General features: G+C 43.5%; 1 protein-coding gene across 1 annotated transcript in view; it reads right to left on the bottom strand.

Moving 5' to 3' along the window:
* Positions 1 to 3022: 3022 nt before the first annotated feature.
* The window catches only part of LOC140218560 (sperm-specific sodium:proton exchanger-like), a 40440-nt gene continuing 22629 nt past the window's right edge, over positions 3023 to 20833 (bottom strand). Inside the window, exons 16-22 of the mRNA XM_072288344.1 lie at positions 19585 to 19710; positions 15682 to 15777; positions 14915 to 15094; positions 8464 to 8601; positions 7719 to 7916; positions 3180 to 3329; positions 3023 to 3085 (exon numbers count right to left, since the gene is read on the bottom strand). Coding sequence (XP_072144445.1) covers positions 3023 to 3085; positions 3180 to 3329; positions 7719 to 7916; positions 8464 to 8601; positions 14915 to 15094; positions 15682 to 15777; positions 19585 to 19710 — 951 coding nt within the window. The remainder of the gene's footprint in view (positions 3086 to 3179; positions 3330 to 7718; positions 7917 to 8463; positions 8602 to 14914; positions 15095 to 15681; positions 15778 to 19584; positions 19711 to 20833) is intronic.

Raw genomic sequence — 20833 nt, 5'->3', positions numbered from 1 at the left:
TAGCAAAGAGACGAATTTCTTCATCGTCTTTCGTGCACACAAGAAAAAAAAATCGGTTTTAATGTGAGCCCCAGCGGAAACAAGAAATAAAGCAAGAAAATCCGGATTGATCTGTGTAAACGACCAAAACCTGGCCGTCCAGAGTGCCCGCGATCGGGCTGTCAAGCTCGGTCCCTACGTGGAGTCTCCCCTGCGTCTTCTTTTGACCCAAATCAAGTTCTTTCACTCACTCACAACCAGTTGTGCATCACGGGCAGCGACCACGACGCCACTAACGTTAGCAAATTACAAGAACAATCTGAATTTCACCAGCCCTTTTCTATATTTAATTCATTGCTCGCTTGCGGCGAGTTCGATTTCGGTCCACATAATTTCTGTCGCGGGAAATGGAGTAGTAGATGAGATATACTGAAGAGGATGGAAAAGTGGGCGTGTTGGTATTGATTCATATCAAATGAACAACAGAGCGCTGGAAACGAAGACGAAGGGAGATGTAGATACAAGTTCTGTTGTGTCTACATAAGGTGGAGGAAGCAGAAAAAGAATCTTCATCTTCTATTCTTGTTCCCTGTGTCTTATTTGCCACGAGTAGATCAGGTCAACGCTCCTGTCGCCATTACTGACTAGTGGCTCCTGTGGACGACATACTAAAGGCTATCGTCAAATTCTTGCGCGGGAGTGGTCTGGATTTGAGAATTTTAGTGCTCGCTATTCACGTTCATTTACTTCCATTTCCTACCCCATCATGAATTTTTTTTCCTCGTTCAATACCCCATTTTTCTTGCCCAATGCTGCTTCAGAACTGTGAATCAGGACCGTCTCTCAGTTCTTCTTTGAAAATAAATGCGTCTCTCTCCCTCTCTTTCTATGTCTCTTGTGGCCAAATTCTTTCCCTTTCGTCTCATTAAGCGTTCTTCTCTTTCCCTAACCGCAAAAACTTAGTGCTTATTATATTTTTTAATGCCTGAACCGTGGAACCGGCGTGGCGTCCGGGAAGCGTGCTCGCCTCTCATCCCAGAGGCGCGGGTTTGATTCCCACCTAGACTGAAACAAAACAAATTTTCTTTTCAAAGCCATTATTTACCTTTGTTTACAGGAACCTCCCTGACAAATTTGGCGTCAACCTGAGCACATTTGACATGCTTTTAAAAACTCTTTGCGCCGTCAGCCATTTTTGGTACCATCGCTAGGTCACGCGGCCTGCTTTCACATTAATATATCCTGGATACGACTCCCGCTTAGATGTTTGAGAAGTTTGCGCGGCATCTTTATTTCGCTGTATTTCGAAGCATGTTCAGAAACGTGCGTTTTATGCTCTTGTGTGTACACATGGACAATAATACTACGTATGTAGCGCGGTTGAACGCTTTTCACACAAGTTAACTAAACATTTATGTACAAACAATTCAATGCATCCTTTGAAGGGCTCCTCAAGAGGGCCCATTGCAAATTTTAGTTTTACATGGGGATGATGTCTACTGGAATCGCCTATAAAACAGAGCGCGAACAAGTGTCCACCTAGCCTGTTTGATTTATTCAGGTTTTGCATTTATCGCCATGCAGCCCTTTTGCTTATTTGATCTCGATTTTAACTTTTGTTTTTAAAACCTCTATCACTATATTATACGATTAGCTACGCCTGTAACGATTGTCTTGCTATAATTACTTACCTCCTTTTTTTCCTGCAACACTCCTATTTCGACTGCTCACCAGTTGTAACATTGAAAATTATTATCGTGTACGTAGGGAGCGTATTAGCGAAATTATTTAAAATTGGCTCATTATTGGAGAAGACAGACGAAATTTAACTATCCGGTTACCCTACCGCCAGGAATCTCTCCCCTTTTTTGTCGACTAGCGTCTGTAAGCCGCGTTTATTTCCTACCTGGACGGAGTAACGCTGTCGACGCAACGAGCCCATCTTTGAACGCGACAACGTTAAGGGGACCATGTCGCAATATATGCGGCGTCAGCGTCAGACGTCCTTCCGCGCAAAATCATTCTGAACCACGACCACGCAGGCCCTCCGCGTGGCGCATTGGCGTTATTGAAATAACTTAATTCCTCAAAGTAAGATGCATCAGAAAAAATCGTTAAAGTACGACTTAAACACAACTTACAGACATAATAGCGTCGGTCTGTAATTTTAATATACTAGAAAACATAACTCTGTTACGCGGAAACTCGAAAACAAACCCCTTTTCCAGCGTCTCTACCATTCATAGAGCGGCGCGGCCCGCTCGGTTTCTTGTAACAAAGCCATCCAGGTGGCGCTCGCCTCCGCGCACCCGCAAGAAAGCTGCGGTTGCCGGGAAGTGTGCGAATTCGCCAGGGATCTTTGAATGCTATCGCGTTCCACCGTTAAAGGCAAAGCTTAGGCCTCCTCCAAAATTTTTTTTCGTTTCGGCGCGGTGCATTTCCAGCGGCAGCGTTGCGCGTTCCACCTTGGACGAATAACCAAAGTCACGTGCCATAGCGGCTGTTGTTTCAGGCAGTGCATTTTGCGTAGCGGCATTTGTGACCTCGACTCTCTCGCTAGAAGCGCGGCTACCTGGAGACGAAGGGCGCGCGGCCTTATGCTCGAGTTTTCACTCCACGCGGCCGTTTCGTACTTTGCAGACACGATTGCCACCGCGCGATCTACGCGCCGAGCTTGTTTGCATTAATAAAGGAGCGAGCCTATAGACACTCGAAAATATTCCCATTATTCGTTCGAACCTTGGTTCGGCGGGACTAATGGGCGACATCCAATTGGATTCACGTCGCTGCTGGCGACGGCACACGACGCTTCTTCCCGGGGACACATTTACAGCATTTGTGTGGTATTAGCGCGCTCATATAAAAAGAGGCCGAGAGCAGCGTTTATCAGACGTAGTATTCTCTTTTTTGTCCTTCGGCCACGCATATACACTAACTCGTTGCCAAATATCGAAAAGCCGCCCTTCGGCACTCATCAACTAAGGACGTTTTACATTACAGCTAATCAAAGTCGTCGTCATTTCGCAGGTTCTGGCGCCGTCTGTCAATATAAATCCATACTTTGACGGTGCGACGTGACCTTCTCCATTAGATCGTCGGCTCGTTCCTGAAAGCAGGAAAGGAAAAGACACGGTGATAGTTGGAGAAAACGGGGCACTGTCACGTTGGAACCACCGGAAAGAGCGCGTGCGCCGCCTTACCACTATAGCGTCGGCCACCTTCAAGTTTTCCTCGTATTCGTTCTGTCTCTCGTCGTCTGCTTTGGTCTGGAGCCAGTCGACTTCCGGCGGAAGCTTGTAGCCCTTGCTGGCGATTATCAACATCACCGGGCGCAGCCGATCTTGGTAAAACTGGTGGATGAAATGGAATTCCTTGTTAGGTTGCCCAACTAACGCCCGTGCGTCTTGTGCGTGTGCGTAAATAGGCGTGTCTTACTGGCGAAGCCTATTGCGGAAGTTGGCGAAATCAGTTGAGCGGGCCTGGCTCCACTGAAGCGGCTGAAGCACCAGTAACTGAAGCGCAAGTGGTGAATCATAGCTAGTAAGATATTTAAAAAAATGCCATAATGTAATCCCTGGTGTGTGCGTTAATTCACGGATCGTTCGCTTTTCCTCAAATATGCAAGCGCACATCGCATACACTAGTAAAGTCCTGTGGCCACAGCAGTTTGCAACGCGTCCATAACCGCGCAGCAGATTTTAATAATGAAGGAATATTTCGAAGACATTATCTGCCTTGGCGAGTTACTGCCACTTTTCTGTATTGGGTGTATTTCTGTATTGTATGTCTGTTTCTAGCCTCTTTTGTGGGCCTGTCCCAAACGTATCGCCGTCTAGAAATGTGACAATACTGATGATAATTACTGATTATAATGATAATGATAAATAATGATAACAATAAATATTGCGAGAGGCGTGCTGACAATGACTACGTCGATGATGGAGGAGGAGGAGGAGAAAAAGACGGAATAACAAGAAGGTTAGACGTCGATCATTATGATAATGATCATTATGATAATGTGGATAACATGGCAATGATGATGATGATTGCGATAACGACGACATGGTGGTGAGGTCAATGACGATTACGATGATGTTAACTACTAAGCTGTTGGAAGGCGATTCATCCTCTAGGACGTCGATGCACCGTTGTCACCGTTGTCAGCGCGGCTATAACAATAAATTATACGGCTCACACAAACTGTCACCACTCCCGACTCGCCACAAGGAAGCTTCATCTAGATTTGATTTCCTTCCAAATGATTAAAATTTTATAATTATGAACAACATTTTGCACACTGTGGAGGCTCAGTGGCCATGGTGTTTTGCTGATGAGAGTTTTTTGCTGAGAGGTCGTGGGTTCAAATTCCAGCTGCGGCGACAGCATTTCTATGGGGGCGAAATGTAAAAAATGCTCATGTACATTGACGTAGGTGCCCGTTATAGAATCCCAGATGGCCGAAATTAACGAGGAGCCCTTCACTCTGGCTCCCCCGTAACCCACTGTGCAGTTTTCGGACGGTAAATGACAGAATTAGAGGCTTGTCCTTGATAACTTTCTTGTGCGTTTAAATATTAAGATACCCATATATGGAATGAGAGATGCACTGCCGCCACTCGGCAGAGGGATACACTGGGCTTCAAAAACCATTGGCCCCGTTATCGCGCGCTATTGCCCCTAGGATCTCCGAGGCCGTTCAAGAGCACTTCTCGGGTAATTCTCAGGAGGAGGAGCTGCTGAAGAAAGGCGTCCTCAGTCGGGTACATTCGTGTAAGCCCCGTGAGCGCCTGGACAAAACATTTTCGCCCAAGCGTCGCCGTGGGGTGTCAGGGTCAAACGCGCAGTGAGCACTTCAGTCGACGGGCGGCACTGCCATCCAGTTTTTTGATATGAAGTGCAAAAATGACACTACCGAACAGTACGCGCGCTTGTGCTGTTCCACTTGTACGGTCTTTTGTGCACTCTTTTAATTTTACAGCAGATCACGAACCAACTTGCCTCCCTCTCCGCAACAAGTCTTCTTAAAGCATTTTCTTGAGCAGAGGTGAGTGTCTAGTGGAGGGACATTCCAGAGTAAAAAAAAAGTCTGTAGAATTGACTTTAATAAAATAGAAGCAGTTAGTCCCACCAAATGGAGTTTTCTGAACTTCCCGTGTCCTCGGCCACTATCTATATTGAATACCCATATTAAACCGCATATCCATAGTATCACTATTACTATGAACCGTATATAAAACATGTTAGAATTAACCGTTATATCTATATTAAGCACATTGAACCATATCGAAACATTCATATCAAATCCATCCATGTTAGACATACTGAGTGTGAGGTGCCTAAGCACGTTTGTCACTGACAAAGCACCCTTGAAAGGTTGTCTGGAATAAATTATCGAGACACCGTCTTTATGTGTCATTCCTGCATGCTGTTCGGGTCGCAGGGAGCGGTAACAAGTGCATCGATTTCTCTCGTAAGCGGTGGCACATCTCACATGCGTGTCCGATATCCACTAGTGGCGCACACTCCCAGGAAATGGGCTCCCAGGTTGCTGCTGGGGTCGAGTATTATTGGTGGCTCTGAGGGAAAAGACCGTTAAGCTTCGTTTTTTTCTTGGGGGGTGCGCGCGGCAGCGTTTCCTGAACCCCGGCAACGCGGTCGCCACGAGAGCGATGCAATGGCCGCCCAACCGTTCTTGCGGGGGTCAGGTGGCGCGTCATTACGTAAAGCAAGGGCGCCGCCGCCGCTTATTGAGTCGTTGAACGGGCCCTTTAATTTTGCTCGCAAGTGGTTCATGGCGCGCGAAATTTCGTGGCTCTCAGATCGTGCGATAATAGTAACTCCGGCACTGTAACGCGGTGGCTGAGATAGCGCAGTAGCGTGGCCGGAGCCACTTCCGGCGCAATGCTAGTCTTTTCCTTTGATTTCGTTCCGCTGTTATTGACCGCACCGTGTCGATATCACGGGCAAAGCCTATGCTGCTTCATACTACTAGTGCCTTTGAATGGCCGCTACAGAGCGCTTCAAGGGCGCCATAATTTCGTAAGGCAGCACTGAATCTTATGTCGAAAGTACGTTAGGTCCAACAGCGATAATCGGGCATCATTATTTATGTTAAGGCAACCCTGTCTGGGTAATAACGCTTGCTTTCTGCCTTACGCCACAGCCATCGGTATGCTGCCCCAGATAGATTACTGCATGGAAATACGATTCCCGAGTGTGTACCGCCAGCAGGACCGCGGTTAGGCTGGCATGAGAATGACGCACGTTACACGAATCCGTCTAAACTTCATGCTCCTAACTTCAACCATTGTTGTGGCTGTTGATATGCTGACCCATTTGAAGCGAAATTTCCAGAGGGCGCAATGCGGAAAAAGAACAAAATAATGCTCGTGTACCGAGTTTTGAATGCATGTTATACAACCCGAAGTCGTTACAGTGAACCCGACTGCCGCCACTTACGGCGTTTTTCAGAGCCACTGTGTTGCTTTAGGATGGCAAAATCGATCGATCGATCAATCAATCAATCAATCAATCAATCAATCAATCAATCAATCAATCAATCAATCAATCAATCAATCAATCAATCAATCAATCAATCAATCAATCAATCAATCAATCAATCAATCAATCAATCAATCAATCAATCAATCAATCGCACAACCACCACGGGTGCTATAACGTAAAACTATTCCACCATTTTTATTCAAATCTCCTGACGTCAAGTTTACGTAACCACCGACACAAGCATCAGGCAGTGACCCCCAGCGGTGTTTGAACCGCCCTATCAAACGCTCTGCTCGTTCATAGGAAGCCACTATTCGCTTTCAAAGTGAAGAGCATTGCCTTTCTTGATAGCTTCTTCTTACCTAATTGGACGACAAAAGGCGAAGAACACGCCGAAGGGGAGAGGATGTTGGTTGGACCAAAATACCGCAGTGAAAGTAGATAACAGTACGAGGAGGTTGGTGCCGGCGTCTGCGACTGACCATCTTCCTTTTACTTAGCTTGCGGTAACTTGTCGAAAATCGCGGCGGAATGCAACGGAAGGATAAAATTTGCCGCCTGAAATGGGTTCTCAGCGAAGCAATGTTGGCAGAAAGACGTCGCCTACGTGTCGAAAGGGCTCGGCAGTGCTACACTGTCATGGAAAAAATTATTATACGCAAATAAATCCCTTCTCTCCGGCAACTCCAAGCAGCCAGTGCGAGTTATTGAAGAGCGGCGATCCTCTATTCCTTTCGGAACGGGGCAGTCTTCGGCTATTCCAAAAAGAAAAAAAAGGAGACAATTCTTTTTCGGCATAATAACGCATCTTTAATGCGTACACGCCACTTGTAAGTGGTGAGCTTTCGCGGTTTTATGACGTCGTGTGACAGACAGATGAAGTAGATTCAGCCCGAAAACTTTCGACCAATAGCGGAGGAATGGCGAAAATAGGGTAGAATCGGAACTAACTACTTTACATTTGTTCGGCCAGACGGGGCATTCTCGCGGTTTTCGTGACGTCGCGTGAAAGACCAGTGAAGTGGGGTGGCCCGAAATAGTTTCTGACGAATCGTGGAGGGCTGATTGCAGAAATGGCATAGAAACATTTAGAATAGATTTACGTCACAGCGCCCCAGAAGTCCTGATACTGCACTAGAAATAGCTTCCGCTGCTTTCCACGTTGGGTGATACCATTACGGCTAATTGTAGTTTTTCAATAAAAATGTCAACGTGGTAGGTGCAACGACGTTTACCGGGAAGGTGATCTTCATAGAATGCGATGGCAGGTACATTGGGGCGACGAAACTATCTTGCGTTTCGGGATCGAGGGCGGTTCCCTGTATCAGAATGGCATCCTCTATTTCGGCGGTCAGGTTGAATTTTGAGCAGCGTTCCAGGTCGGGCAGGAGGAAGGATTCCAGCCGCCGGCTGATTTTGTCCAGGGGCCACGTCTGGGTCGGGAAGAAGCGAGAGACGCGAGGCGAAACAGTGATCACTAGAGCGGGCGACGTGCTTGTTACTTCGTTTGTTCCTGTATGTTTGAGCACACCGCTACAGACGTACCACTATACTGTCACCGAACCTGCTGTAAACAAAAATCCTCTCGCGGTTCTTGCTTGCGCAATCTGCAGCAACGGTACCGAGGATATGCATACCGAGGATATGCTATAGACTCGTTGCTGCTGATGACATACTGATGACTTCGCAGTGAAGGGCACGATTTCAAAAGTGCCCCGGTGATGGCGCAGGCTTCCTGTAATAGCGTCTTGTATATGCTGCTCGCAGGGGAACGCTGAGCGCATATATATATATATATATATATATATACACACACGCAGAGACACTATGTGTACGCTTTCTTCTGCAACTTCTTATTTATATTTTACGGCTGTGCTAGACAGCAGATCATGCGACTAAAGCGAGTTTAACTATGCCCTTTCGATGACATCTAGAAATGCTGCTTTTGTCAACGAATGTGAACCGAACTTTGTTGCTGACCTGGTATTTCGGCTGCTTCTGTAGTACCATGAAGGCAATGATCCTGGCGATGTAAGACCAAATCTGATAAAGGAAGCTTGGAGGCCTGGTGAAGATCTCTATTGCCTCGATGACGCGCTCCCTTGGTACCTCGTACGCCTGCATAATGAGGGCGAGGAAGAGTACATCCACCTGTTCCGACAGCGCAAAGCAGTCCTCGTGATGCCGGTACAGAACGACATCTACGGCTGCTGAACGCTGCGTTCTGAGACATGCACACGCGGTGTCTTCTTCTGCAGGCCTGAACTTCACCGTGATGACTGTTCAAGATTCAAAGTAACATATTTGGAAGATTCTGGTATAGAAAACCCATTATCAGGCTATAGATATCATTGCATCCACGTATATACGAGGAATATCTTTGGATTTACACATATGGCAGTTGGCAGTTCGTGCGCAATAGTTCGTGAGTAGGAGTCACGACCTTGGCCATTGATACAGGAATACTCAATTAGATGGTTAATAAAGTAAGCGTTAACCGTCCATATCTCTTGTGTAGAGCTCGCTATTCTTTGTTACTAGAGACGATATACCTTAGGAAGATGCCAATAATTTCCTCTACTTGAACTGCGTGCTATTTTTACACATGAGCACGTATTGTTGGTAGATATGCAGTTCGTAGCACTACCATTGCGAAGCCGGCATATACACATTTAGGATATATATATATCCTAAATGTGTATATGCCGGCTTCGCAATGGTAGTGCTACGAACTGCATATCTACCAACAATACGTGCTCATGTGTAAAAATAGCACGCAGTTCAAGTAGAGGAAATTATTGGCATCTTCCTAAGGTATATCGTCTCTAGTAACAAAGAATAGCGAGCTCTACACAAGATATATATATATATATATATATATATATATATATATATATATATATATATATATATATATATATATATATATATATATATATATATATATATATATATTCGTTTCGTTGCCGCAATACACCTTTATTTAGTGGGATCATTTTCTTTGAACTTGTGAGACACTTGCAGATTTTACTATTCTTTATATACAGCATGTTCAATTCAGTTCAATTCAATTCAAGTTTATTACGTACATTAGGAATGATGCATAGCTGTGCATATAGAGAAGGAGGTCGGAAGGTTTAATAACTATTGGCGGGACCTCCTGTGCAACTAAAACGAGTAAACCTACACAGTAAAAGAAAGCAAAGCAAACTAAAGAGAGCATATATGGTACAAAAGGAAAATACATATATAAATGCATGAATAACGCTCATTGGTTGATAGATTATTTATACTTCAAAAACAGAAATTGTTTCAGGTTCTTCTTAAACATATGCAAGCATGATACAGATTTCATGCGAGTGTGTAAACTATTCCAAAATGTTATTGAAGAAGAAAGCAAGGTGGATCTACCATAATTAGTACGGATACTAGGCAAGATCAAGTTACGATGAGTAGAATTGGGATTAGAGAGCGCATGTTGGGGGAAAATGTCTAAAGTGAGGTCATCGTTAAAAACTTTATAATGCCTTTATTATAGAAATAAAGGCTAGACAAAGGCAAAATATTAAAAGCAACAAAAGTTGAAAAGGAAGGTGAAAACCGTGGAGCGAATTTAATAATGCGAACCACTTGTTTCTGTAGTTTAATCTATGGGTAGAGGTGAACGGCGTATCTATGATGCCATGATGAGATGAAGTAGTTTATATGGTAAGCGTTTTTAAACTTTATAATGCACGTTACATTAAAGAGTGCCTCTTATTTTGTGCTACTCATGTGTTGCATTTTGTTTACGTATTCGTACTGAGTACTAAGGATGTATCAATGTCGCAAGGAAAGGTTTTCATAAAGAATAATGATGCACAGAATGGAAGGGGAAACATTGAGCACGACACGAGCTCAGACAAGCATTATTATCAAGCGCATGAATGTTATTGTATGAGTTCTAGTTCTTACCCTTCTCCCTCTCTCCCATCTTTGCCCTAACCCTTCTGCCCTTTAGGCATACTGTGATTGAACTCACTCACTCAATCAATCAATCAATCAATCAATCAATCAATCAATCAATCAATCAATCAATCAATCAATCAATCAATCAATCAATCAATCAATCAATCAATCAATCAATCAATCAATCAATCAATCAATCAATCAATCAATCAATCAATCAATCAATCGAATGCATTCGGCTGACACTCTCTGCCAAATTAGTGACTAGCGGCTCTCCGCCTGCGCGCGAACTAAACCAAACTCTTTCTTCCAAGCCCGGTAGACGGCACAAACACATACCGGAGCGCATGCCCTTGGTAACTGAACAAACTTCATTTAGGAAAGTGTGCAGGAATCACAGAAAAATCTTTCAAAGGTAAAAATGCTGCACAGAAGGAAACTTGGCGGTGTCCGCCCTGCCCTAGTCCGGGATCAGCTTCCGTAGAAAATAACAACCATGATGGTTCAGATATGAAAGCAATTCTGTCTTCCATTAATAAGAAGCTTGAAAGTCTTCCGATTTTGACAGAAAAGGTTCAAAAGATGGAGCACAGTCTACAGTTCATGTCAAACAAATTTGACGATCTTGAAAAAACAATCAGTTGCCAGGACAACGAAATTAAAGAGCTAAGAAAGAAGGTAGCAGAACTGGAGGCAAAAGATGCTACTCGCGCAACCGCACAAAGTGATCTTGAGCGACAGACAAATGAGCTAGAATACAGAAGCAGAAGGCTGAACTTGGAAATTCATGGGGTTCGTGTAGTGCCGCATGAAAACCTGATTGCATCACTAAACACAGTCGCTGACAAACTTAATGTTCCCCATGTGGTCGAATCTGACGTGGTATCCGTTCATAGGCTACCAGCAAGACCAGAGACAATACCAGGAATAATTGTTCGCTTTGTTCAGCAACAAACAAGGGATGCGTGGTTAACGAACAAAAGTAACCTGAAACAGTCCGAGCCGATGGTTTTCATTCAAGAGAATCTGACGCGGCACTGCCGGGAACTGTTCCGAGAATCAAAGAAAATGGCTAAGGATAAAGGCTACGAATACGTCTGGTACAGCCACGGTAAGGTTCTAGTGCGGAAGACGAAAGGAGCACGTGCTGTTCACATTGGGAGCTATGCTGACCTTAACCGACTCTAGACAATCTAATCACCGTTATGTTCCTTTGTGAAAGTAACTTAAATGAAAAATCACCACTATTATCTGCCAAATGACCTTAACAACACTGTATGTCGGCTACCTCCTAATTCATGCAGATGCGTGCACCTAAATGTGAGGTCGATTAGAAATAGTCTCGTGCCTAGAAGAGTTTTTGACTGAATTTTCATTCCAATACTCTGCCATAATGCTGACTGAAACTTAGAGCACTAACGAATACAACGTCTTTAGACTGTCCAATTACAGGACATTTTATTTAAATCGCATGCACGGCCGTGGTGGGGGTGCTGCTTTGTTAGTTTGCGAAAGCGTTGAATGTCAGCTATTGGATTACTTTACCCAGACAACCCCTGATTATGAAAGGCTTCGTGTACGTGCAAACAATCACGTGTTTTCAGTTTGTTATCGACCACCAAATGGCGATATTGCAAAGTTTCTTGATTTTTATGATCAATTCCTTTCATGTATGGCAGAAAATAAGTATACATTAATTGCTGGGGGAGACTTTAATATTGACGTAAGTTCTACAAGCTCTATTAGCCGTGACTTTAATACTATCATACTGTCTAATGGTTTCATAAACACAATTAACATACCCACGAGAGTGGCACTTGGATGCGAGTCAGTCCTAGATCTTTTTATTACAAATTTGTCTGAGAATAATATTAGGTCAGGTGTTTTGTCATGTTGTATCAGCGACCATCTTCCAATATATTTATGTGCGGAGCTATTGACACAAAGCAGAGCAAAGCCTCGAATAATTAAGTTTCAGTTAATTACACCTGTGGCGCTCAGTGCATTTCGTAACAGTCTATTGCAGGCAGATTGGAGCGATATAAGAAAGTCTCTTGACGCAAACAGTGCTTACGATAAGTTTATTGCAATTTTCAAGCGATTATATCATTCGAATTTTCCGCTAAAAGAGCGCAGATTAAAATGTAAAACACGAAAACCATGGATAACGCCTGAGATGCGTCATGAAATCAAAACAAGAGATAAACTTTACCAAACGTTCCTACATACTTATTTACCGGAGGACTGGCTGGCCTTCAAGTCAAACTTACAAAACGCTTGCGATCCGCGAGAACTCAGTATCAATTCACATATCTTGAAGTTCCTGGCAATCGTTCTGACGTACTGTGGTCTAGATTAAACACACTCCTTCATCGCGGCCACTGTACCGCCCTGGTTTCAAAACTAGAAGTAGACGGTATTGATATGGATGGATCAGATTTGGCTGACGCATTTAATAATTCTTTCACTGGTATGATAACGACCGGTACCCCGGCTGATGCGTGCGAATACGTAAGTGCTCACAACGCTCAATCATTGTACTTGCGTCCTGTCACCGCCCACGAAGCCTTATCACCAATAAAAAGTATAAAAAATAGCGCCAGTTGTGATATCCACGGAATTCAAATACGTCCTGTTAAAGACGTGTCTTATGTTATCGCGCCGATTTTAGCCGATATCTTTAACGTTTGTTTAACTAACTCTGTCTTTCCTTTAAATATGCAAATAGCAAAAGTGACCGTGCTTTGTAGAAAAGGTGACCGAAATAACTTTGGCAATTATAGACCCGTGTCTATGGTGCCTGTGTTCTCAAAGGCCTTCGAAAAAATTCTGCACACTCGATTTTCAAGTTTCATTGATAAATATTATTTACACCTAATCAATTTGGTTTCCGAAAAAATAAATCAGTTGAACTGGCGCTCCTGGAGCAAAAAGAGCATATTCTTAAACAATTTGAAAATAAGGCGCTCGTTCTCGGTATTTTTATTGATTTTTCAAGGGCCTTTGATTTAGTAAACCATAAAATATTGTTTAAGAAATTGCATTGCTATGGTATTCGTGGACAAGCCTTAACGCTTATTGACTCTTACTTATCGAACAGACAGCAGGTCGTTCAGATAAGCGACTCTATTTCTGGGGTGAAACCTTTGCTTTGTGGAGTGCCACATGGCAGTATTCTGGGCCCACTATTATTTATTATCTATCTTAATGACATTGTAAATATTAATTGCGAGGCGAAATACATAATATATGCTGATGATACCAGCATACTTTTTTCAGGGCATGATATTCATGAGCTTATCAGAACTTGTAATCACACAATGAAAACGCTAGAGAGATGGTCAGCAGCAAATGCTATGCGTATTAACGAAAATAAAACAAAAGTTATATTCCGACCAAAAAATAAAATTATTCCACCTCGTGAAGACATAGTACTGAGTACTCACACTATTGGTATAGTTGACCATATTAAATGTCTGGGCATATTTTTGTCCGCGAATATGAGTTGGGATTACGACGTAAGACATGTTCTGCAAAAATTAGCTCAGCTGACAGGTGTAATTGGTCGGCTTCGATACTTACTTCCAAAAGGAATCAAGCTTCGACTCTATCACTCGCTCTTTAGCTCTCATTTAAATTATTGCCAACTAGTATGGGGTACAACGACGGTCACTAATCTAAATCAAATATACTTGGTTCAGAAAAAATGTATTAGGCATATTTTCAATGCACCTTTTGCGGCATCTACTAATGTTTTATTCTGCAATTCAGGAATAGTTAAAATACACCAGACATACAATTATACACTCTGCCGTCCCTTCTCAATCACTATGACCTTAACAATTTTGACTTGTTTGATTGTTCATATCAGGATATCCGCAAGTTATACACAGTGTTGTACAGCTCTGAGATTTCTACTACTTAACACTGGTTGTACTACAAACTTTGTCTCGTTTATCAAATCCATAACCGTATCGAATTGTTTCATCTGGTTGTATGTAACTATTTGTAACAAATTGAATTCTATATTGTTTTTTCCTGTACATCCAGTGTATTTATACTAGACATTTGTAATTTGATAGCATTTCAGGTATTCATTTTTCTAAGAAACTGTTCTGTATTTATTTTTTTGACGACTGTAAAAACTGCCTTAACTTCTGTATTACCTTAGCATTTGCTTTACATAGTGTGTGACCTATAGTACTAGTCTGTCTGTTAAGTTTCAATTTTTCATTCATTTTACTGTAGTGCTGTAACCGCTCCGAAATTTTTTCGTGGGGCTGTGCCCTAGTCAAGCTGTCCTGAAAAACAGCTTCTTGTCACAGTCCTTCTTTCTGTATCATTGACAGAATGAAAATGAAGATTGATTGATTGATTGATTGATTGATTGATTGATTGATTGATTGATTGATTGAAACTACAGTGTGATGCTGCACTCTTGCAGTCATAGTTAAAAAAAATTGCCGTTCGTATTGTTCCTCACGTTGATCTGCGTTTCGGCGACCACACGCGTGATGGAGGGTTCGTCGGTGACCAGTCCCAGCACACCGAGACAGGCGGGCGCGCTCACGTAGTCCAGGAAGTAGCCCTCGTTGTAGAAGAACAGCTGCGACACCGAGTTCGGGAGTGAGCCGTCCCGGGGGTTCCTGAACTCGCCTTCGATCTGCGAGCACGGGTGAAGCACCTAAGAGCAGCGCTCCTTCGCGTTGCATCTGAGGGACACTAAATACTTTATTAGTCTAGACGGACAGAGTATTCCTTAAGAGGTAAATTTTTGTTACTTTGGCGCTGAGAAGTCGCTTGCTGGAAGGGAAAATAAAGGACGGATTGAATTTTTGTCTAATTTCGCGCCGAAATTCCACCGCCGTTAGGTCAGCACCGCTTCACGGATGTCAATGTATTTTCTCGTTCTTGGGCTGTTGTGGCGAAGAACTCTAATTTTAGTTTTTGGCTCCTTCAATATACGATCTGGTCATTTCCGATAAAAAGATTAACCGGGTCCGAACTGACATCAAATTGATGACGTCATGGTGGAGTGGTACGGCTTCAGGGAAGCGTCGCAACCCGTCTTGTTATTGTCTGTGTGCTGGCTTAAAGGCGTCCTGCCACCGTAAGAGCGGCTGTTTTGGTATTTTAGAAAGGCGTTATGCTATTGCCGCTGAAGTTGTGTTTACCTGTAGTGTCTCTTTAAACCTCGTTGGTATAGAGGCGCGAATGGGGCCTCAGTGTATACGGCAACGACGAGCGTACCTTGAGGATTCCAGAGTAAGTCAGCAAGATCGGGTTCTCGTCCCCTCGCTCCACGATGACTGCTTCGGGCGGGTAGGAGACCGGGCGAATTTGAATCTGCAGGAAGGGCAGGGCCTCGTATAAAAAATTGGCGATTTCAATAAAATACCCGTATTAATAGCGAAAACGACCTTCAACGTTAACATTTACTGACCGCCGCTAATACATATATAAAGAAAGACGCTAGACTTGTGACACCTTGCAGAATTGCAAGCCTATTTCCAGCGAAGTTGTTTATATCAAGCAGTTGCAATAAGAACTTCAGTCGCCTGTAATAAAGTTGGATACATTAAAATGTTGACCCTATATGACAGATCTGTTTGAGAACTTGCCCGTACATAACGCTATCGAACACTTGTTAAGAAATTTTCGCAAAGGCAGTAATTTATCCACACATATTTTACTTCCCCAGAACATTGGCCAATATATTCCTCCAATTTTCAGTGGATGCGATCTTGGCGGCTGTGGTAGTTTCTCCAGGGTAGGAGAGTAAATCCTGCATTGATCGTAAAACACACCTATAAGGCTCCTTATTGCTCGCATACGTCATCAGCAGCAGCCTAGTTTTTATGTCCACTGCAGGACAAAAATTTCTCCCAGTGACCTCCAATCCAGTGACCTCCCAGTGACCTCCCAGTGACCCCTGTCTTGCGGCCGCCGATTATAACTTGTGCCTGCAAATTCCCCAATTACATCACTCCACCTAATTTTCTTCTCTTAATGTCATATAGAATATCGCTTATCCCAGTTTACTCACTAATCCACACCGCTGTCTTCCTGTCTCTAACGTTGCGCCTAACATTCTTCGTTCCCCCACTCTTTGCGCGACCCTTAATTTGTTCTCGAGCTTCTTTCTCAACTTACAAATTTCTGCCCCATATGTTAGCACTGGTAGAATGCAATGATTGTACACTTTTCTTTTCAAAGACAGTGGTAAGCTCCCATTCAGAATTCGGTAATGCCTGCCGTACGCACTTGAACCCATTCTTATTCTTCTTTCGGTTCCCTTCTCATGATCAGGGTCTCCTTTGGTCACCTTAGTAAACGTACTCCTGCACAGAATAATGAATTCTTGTTCTTTTACCAGGATATTAATCTGCAACCCCACTCTTACACTTTCTCTGTTAACGTCCTCTGTCGTTTGTTGCAGTTTATTCCCAGTGTTGCTGAACAGGACAATGTCATCTGCAAACCGAAGGTTGCTGAGATATTTGCTGTTGATCCTCACTCCTGTCTAATGGCTTGAATACTTCTAAGAATGTAGTGAATAGCATTGGAGAGATTTCGTCTGCATGCCTAACCCCTTTCTTGACAGGCGATTTTCTATTTTTGTTGTGGAGAAGTAGCTGCGCAATCACCGCAAATATCTCCCAAGATATTGACACATGCTTTCTGTACTCTTTGATTGTGCAATGCCTCCATGGCTGCTGGTGACCTACTGTACTCTACTCTGCTCGCATACCTAATTTAGTATTTAACACACCTAATTTAAGCCATAATTTTTCCACGCACTTTGAACTTCGTCTGCACATTACCCGTAACCTGCCTCTCATTCGCAGCAAATAAAACAAGGCGCTTTTTTCAGTTCTCATAGGACATCGGCGAAATGTATTACGAACCTCGTATAACGCATGAAACTAAAGGCGAAAACCGGGGTTCAGTAATGATTTGGAACTTTTTCTATCAGGTCAAGAACCTTAAGGTTTCAGCTGACATTACATTTAGCATGAACCTCATCTCCATCAAATATAAACTGTGTACCGTGGAGTTCTCTCGGGACATTTGGAAATATATCTAAGGATGGTCATACGACACTTTCAAACACTTCATTAGGAATTTTTTTTTACAAAGGCAGTATTTCCTCCAGACGCATTTAACTTTGTACACAGATTTTTTATAGCGTTTCCGGCACTATCATTACATTTGGTTTTCGTGGCAATTGTGGTTCTGTCAGGGCAACGGGCTTGGTTATGCACCGCTCGTAAAATACATTCACAGCGCTTCGAAGTGTTTGTATACATAATTTATAGCCAATCCCGCAAGTCGCCCACCCTGTCTGAGTTTTGCCTACACATCAGCCATAACGCGGCCCTTAGTTTCATCGAATATGCACAAAGTGTTTATTTTAGTTCACTGCGGACATCTGAGAAACTAACTACAAACGCCTCAGGAAGCACCAAATAGAAAAAGAAATCTAGGGTTCAGTAATTATTCGCAACAATTCTAAATAAGTCAGAAACGTTAAAGTATCACCCGTGCAATAAAACTAACATTTCCCTTATTTTCACCGAGTTTGAAGTTGGTGTCTTGTACAGTTGTTTTATGACTCTTCTAGGAGACATTGCAGTTAAGGGTGGTTTGACACTCCGGAGTGCTTGAATAAAGTGACTTTCCACAAAGGCTATAATTAGCCTATACAGATGAAACATTCATTGTTGGTCACTTAAAACATGCTTACCATTTGACGAAATATAAATACCGTGCCTCGCATATTTCATGGAGGAGACAGAGGAACAGGAACCGCATTCCTCGTATAAAGCATAAAAGTTGGATGGCGAGTATCGAGGAATTATTCTGGAAACCCATAATTAACGCACAGATGTCAAACTAACGGTACACGTCACCTATAATGTAGCCCATATCTCTTGTAAATATGAAATCTCTGCGGTCTGCCGTTTTTATTCTTCCCAGAACAGAATTTTAGAACTTTTTATTTAACCCTTAATTGACACGCATACTTCATTCAAATTTTTCTATATATATATATATATATATATATATATATATATATGATGAGGTTTATTGGTTGCGGATTGCGTGCGACTAACGCGGCGGTCAAGTAGCAGCCAGAGTCCCAGCACGAGTGGCGAGCCCCGTGTCGAGCGCTGTTTACGGTGATTGACCAGCGTTTGAAGCCTTCGCTACGATATATATATATATATATATATATATATATATATATATATATATATATATATATATATATATACGCCAGAAAAGAAGCGTTTCTGGTTAGTGGCAAATATATACAGTGACGTAGACGCGTGTATGAAGCGATTTATTGATGTTTCGGCCGGGGTCCGGTCTCCATCAGAATACAATGTATGGCATAAGTGCAGTTCATCTACACCTGCATATCAACAGGATGAAGATATGTTTACATGAAAAACGAAGAAGATGGGTGAACAAAATGGGTGTCAATCGTTGTAAAGAATAGCTGATACATGTATAAACCGATGGCGTTTGCAAACATCATTTGAAGATACAAAGCGATGATACGCAGAAAAAGTGAAGTTCGAAAGGTAATTAATTGTCAGGTATTAACAGAACACGTGGCTAAATAAGTGCTATGCTAGGAAGCAAAACAAAAAATCTGAAATAATAACAACAATAACGAAAAAATACCGGCGTGATAGTGAAAAAAAAAAAAAGAAAAACAGTGACGTGCTACAAAAAGAAGGGAAACGGGGGAAGACGTGACCTGCTATGAAGACAGGCAACTCAATTTTCTTACACTTTCATTCAGACCAGACGCGACTGTATCAACCGAATAGATCAGAAAGGATTCTCGGGCTCCTCTATCGTAATTTGAACGAAATCCAGATTCAAGCAATGTGACTTTTAGTTTACCAAATGAGTTGTCAGGGTGGCGCACATGTTTTAAGATGGGCTAATTGGCAACCTGTTAGCGCGGAATTTACGACCACAAATCATAAATCCAACGTGACCAGACATCCTCCCACCCGCAAGAAAACGTTTCCTATACGGGCAGAAGCCGAAGAGTTCAGACTCGCTGCAAAGGCCAACTCTGCCCGAAACGAGCGAGAGCAAGCGAGAGTCAGTGCGTAGCGCCACACCACGCACCGCGAGGAACTGCCGCACGCTGTCCGAGTCGATCCAGGGAATCACGCGCAGCATGGCGATGGGCTTGTAGCTTGTCGGCAGGCTGCAGGGCCCGGCGATGATGTGCATGCGACGCGCCTTCAGCATCTGTGAGAGTGGGGATTCAACGATGTGGCAGACTGCCTAAACTGTCCGGGGCAGACTGTACTCGAAGAGGAGCACGTTAGTCGCAAGAGTGCATGCTCGGGGTAAATATTTAGGTGGCTTGCCAATTTTAATAATGAGCCTTTTAACTAATCACATTAGGAGAACCAGCAATTGTTGAATCGAAGCCGGAGATATCGCAAGGCACGTGCACTTGCAGTGAAGTTCGAAACTAACAAAGTTTTGAGATAAGCGCCGTCAAAATTGCGGCAAAATGTTTTGCTGGCCAACAGTGAACAACCACTTTGTCCGGAACATCAACGTATTTCGTCCCGCAGTTTGCGGGAACAACTCTATAAACTGGTGTCAGCCTCCACCCCTAGGTGGATGTGCCTTGCGAAGTCACCGACAGCAGTTCGTAAATTTCAAAACGTGTCCTAAGCTGACTCGTTTAGATGCTAATATGTGAAAATTTACTAACTAGTGAATTGTGCAGAGATTGCTACTCGTGTTACACCGCGGAGCTGCGCTAAACTATTACGCAACTGACGCATATAAGAGCCGTGCACATTTCGCTTAACATGCCTTACCGCAGCAAGCACATGCTTCTTCCTTGGTGTACCTCGCGTTATAAGCACGCGCACGAAGGAATCCTGATTGGCTTCGCAAAGTAAAGAGCTTCCCTTTGAGTTATCAAAAAATGTTTAATTCCTGATTTCGTTTTTATTACGATAGCAACTATATGGACACTCCAGGCGCATTTATGCCGTCGGCGTGGACTTCATCATGACGTTCCGTATAAAGTCCAAGGGCGATAAAATCGTCGCCGCGAGCCGCGTGCTGTATGTGCGAATGAAAGCGTGCGAGGGTGAGTTGGCGATCGCGGCTCAATCTCCCGCAGGCAACGGAGGAAAGCGGGAGGAAGCGCGCCGCCTTCCGTTGCGTGCAAGGCTTCGGGGAGAGCGGCGTTCTACTGTGGGCGGCCCGGGCAGTTTTTGAACGTTCCGCCTTTATTCGTTCAATCGGTCGCTGCGCACTGCTTAGCTTCCCAAGCTTCTTTGTTACCCCCCCCCCCCCTCCCCAAGTTTCAGCGCCGTATGTTAGTACAGGTAGGAGAGAATTATTG

The sequence above is a fragment of the Dermacentor andersoni genome, chromosome 5 (assembly GCF_023375885.2).
Source record: "Dermacentor andersoni chromosome 5, qqDerAnde1_hic_scaffold, whole genome shotgun sequence".
Taxonomy (NCBI): domain Eukaryota; kingdom Metazoa; phylum Arthropoda; class Arachnida; order Ixodida; family Ixodidae; genus Dermacentor; species Dermacentor andersoni.
The sequence above is the reverse complement of the archived record's forward strand: the minus strand, read 5'-3'. Positions and strand labels throughout refer to the sequence as shown.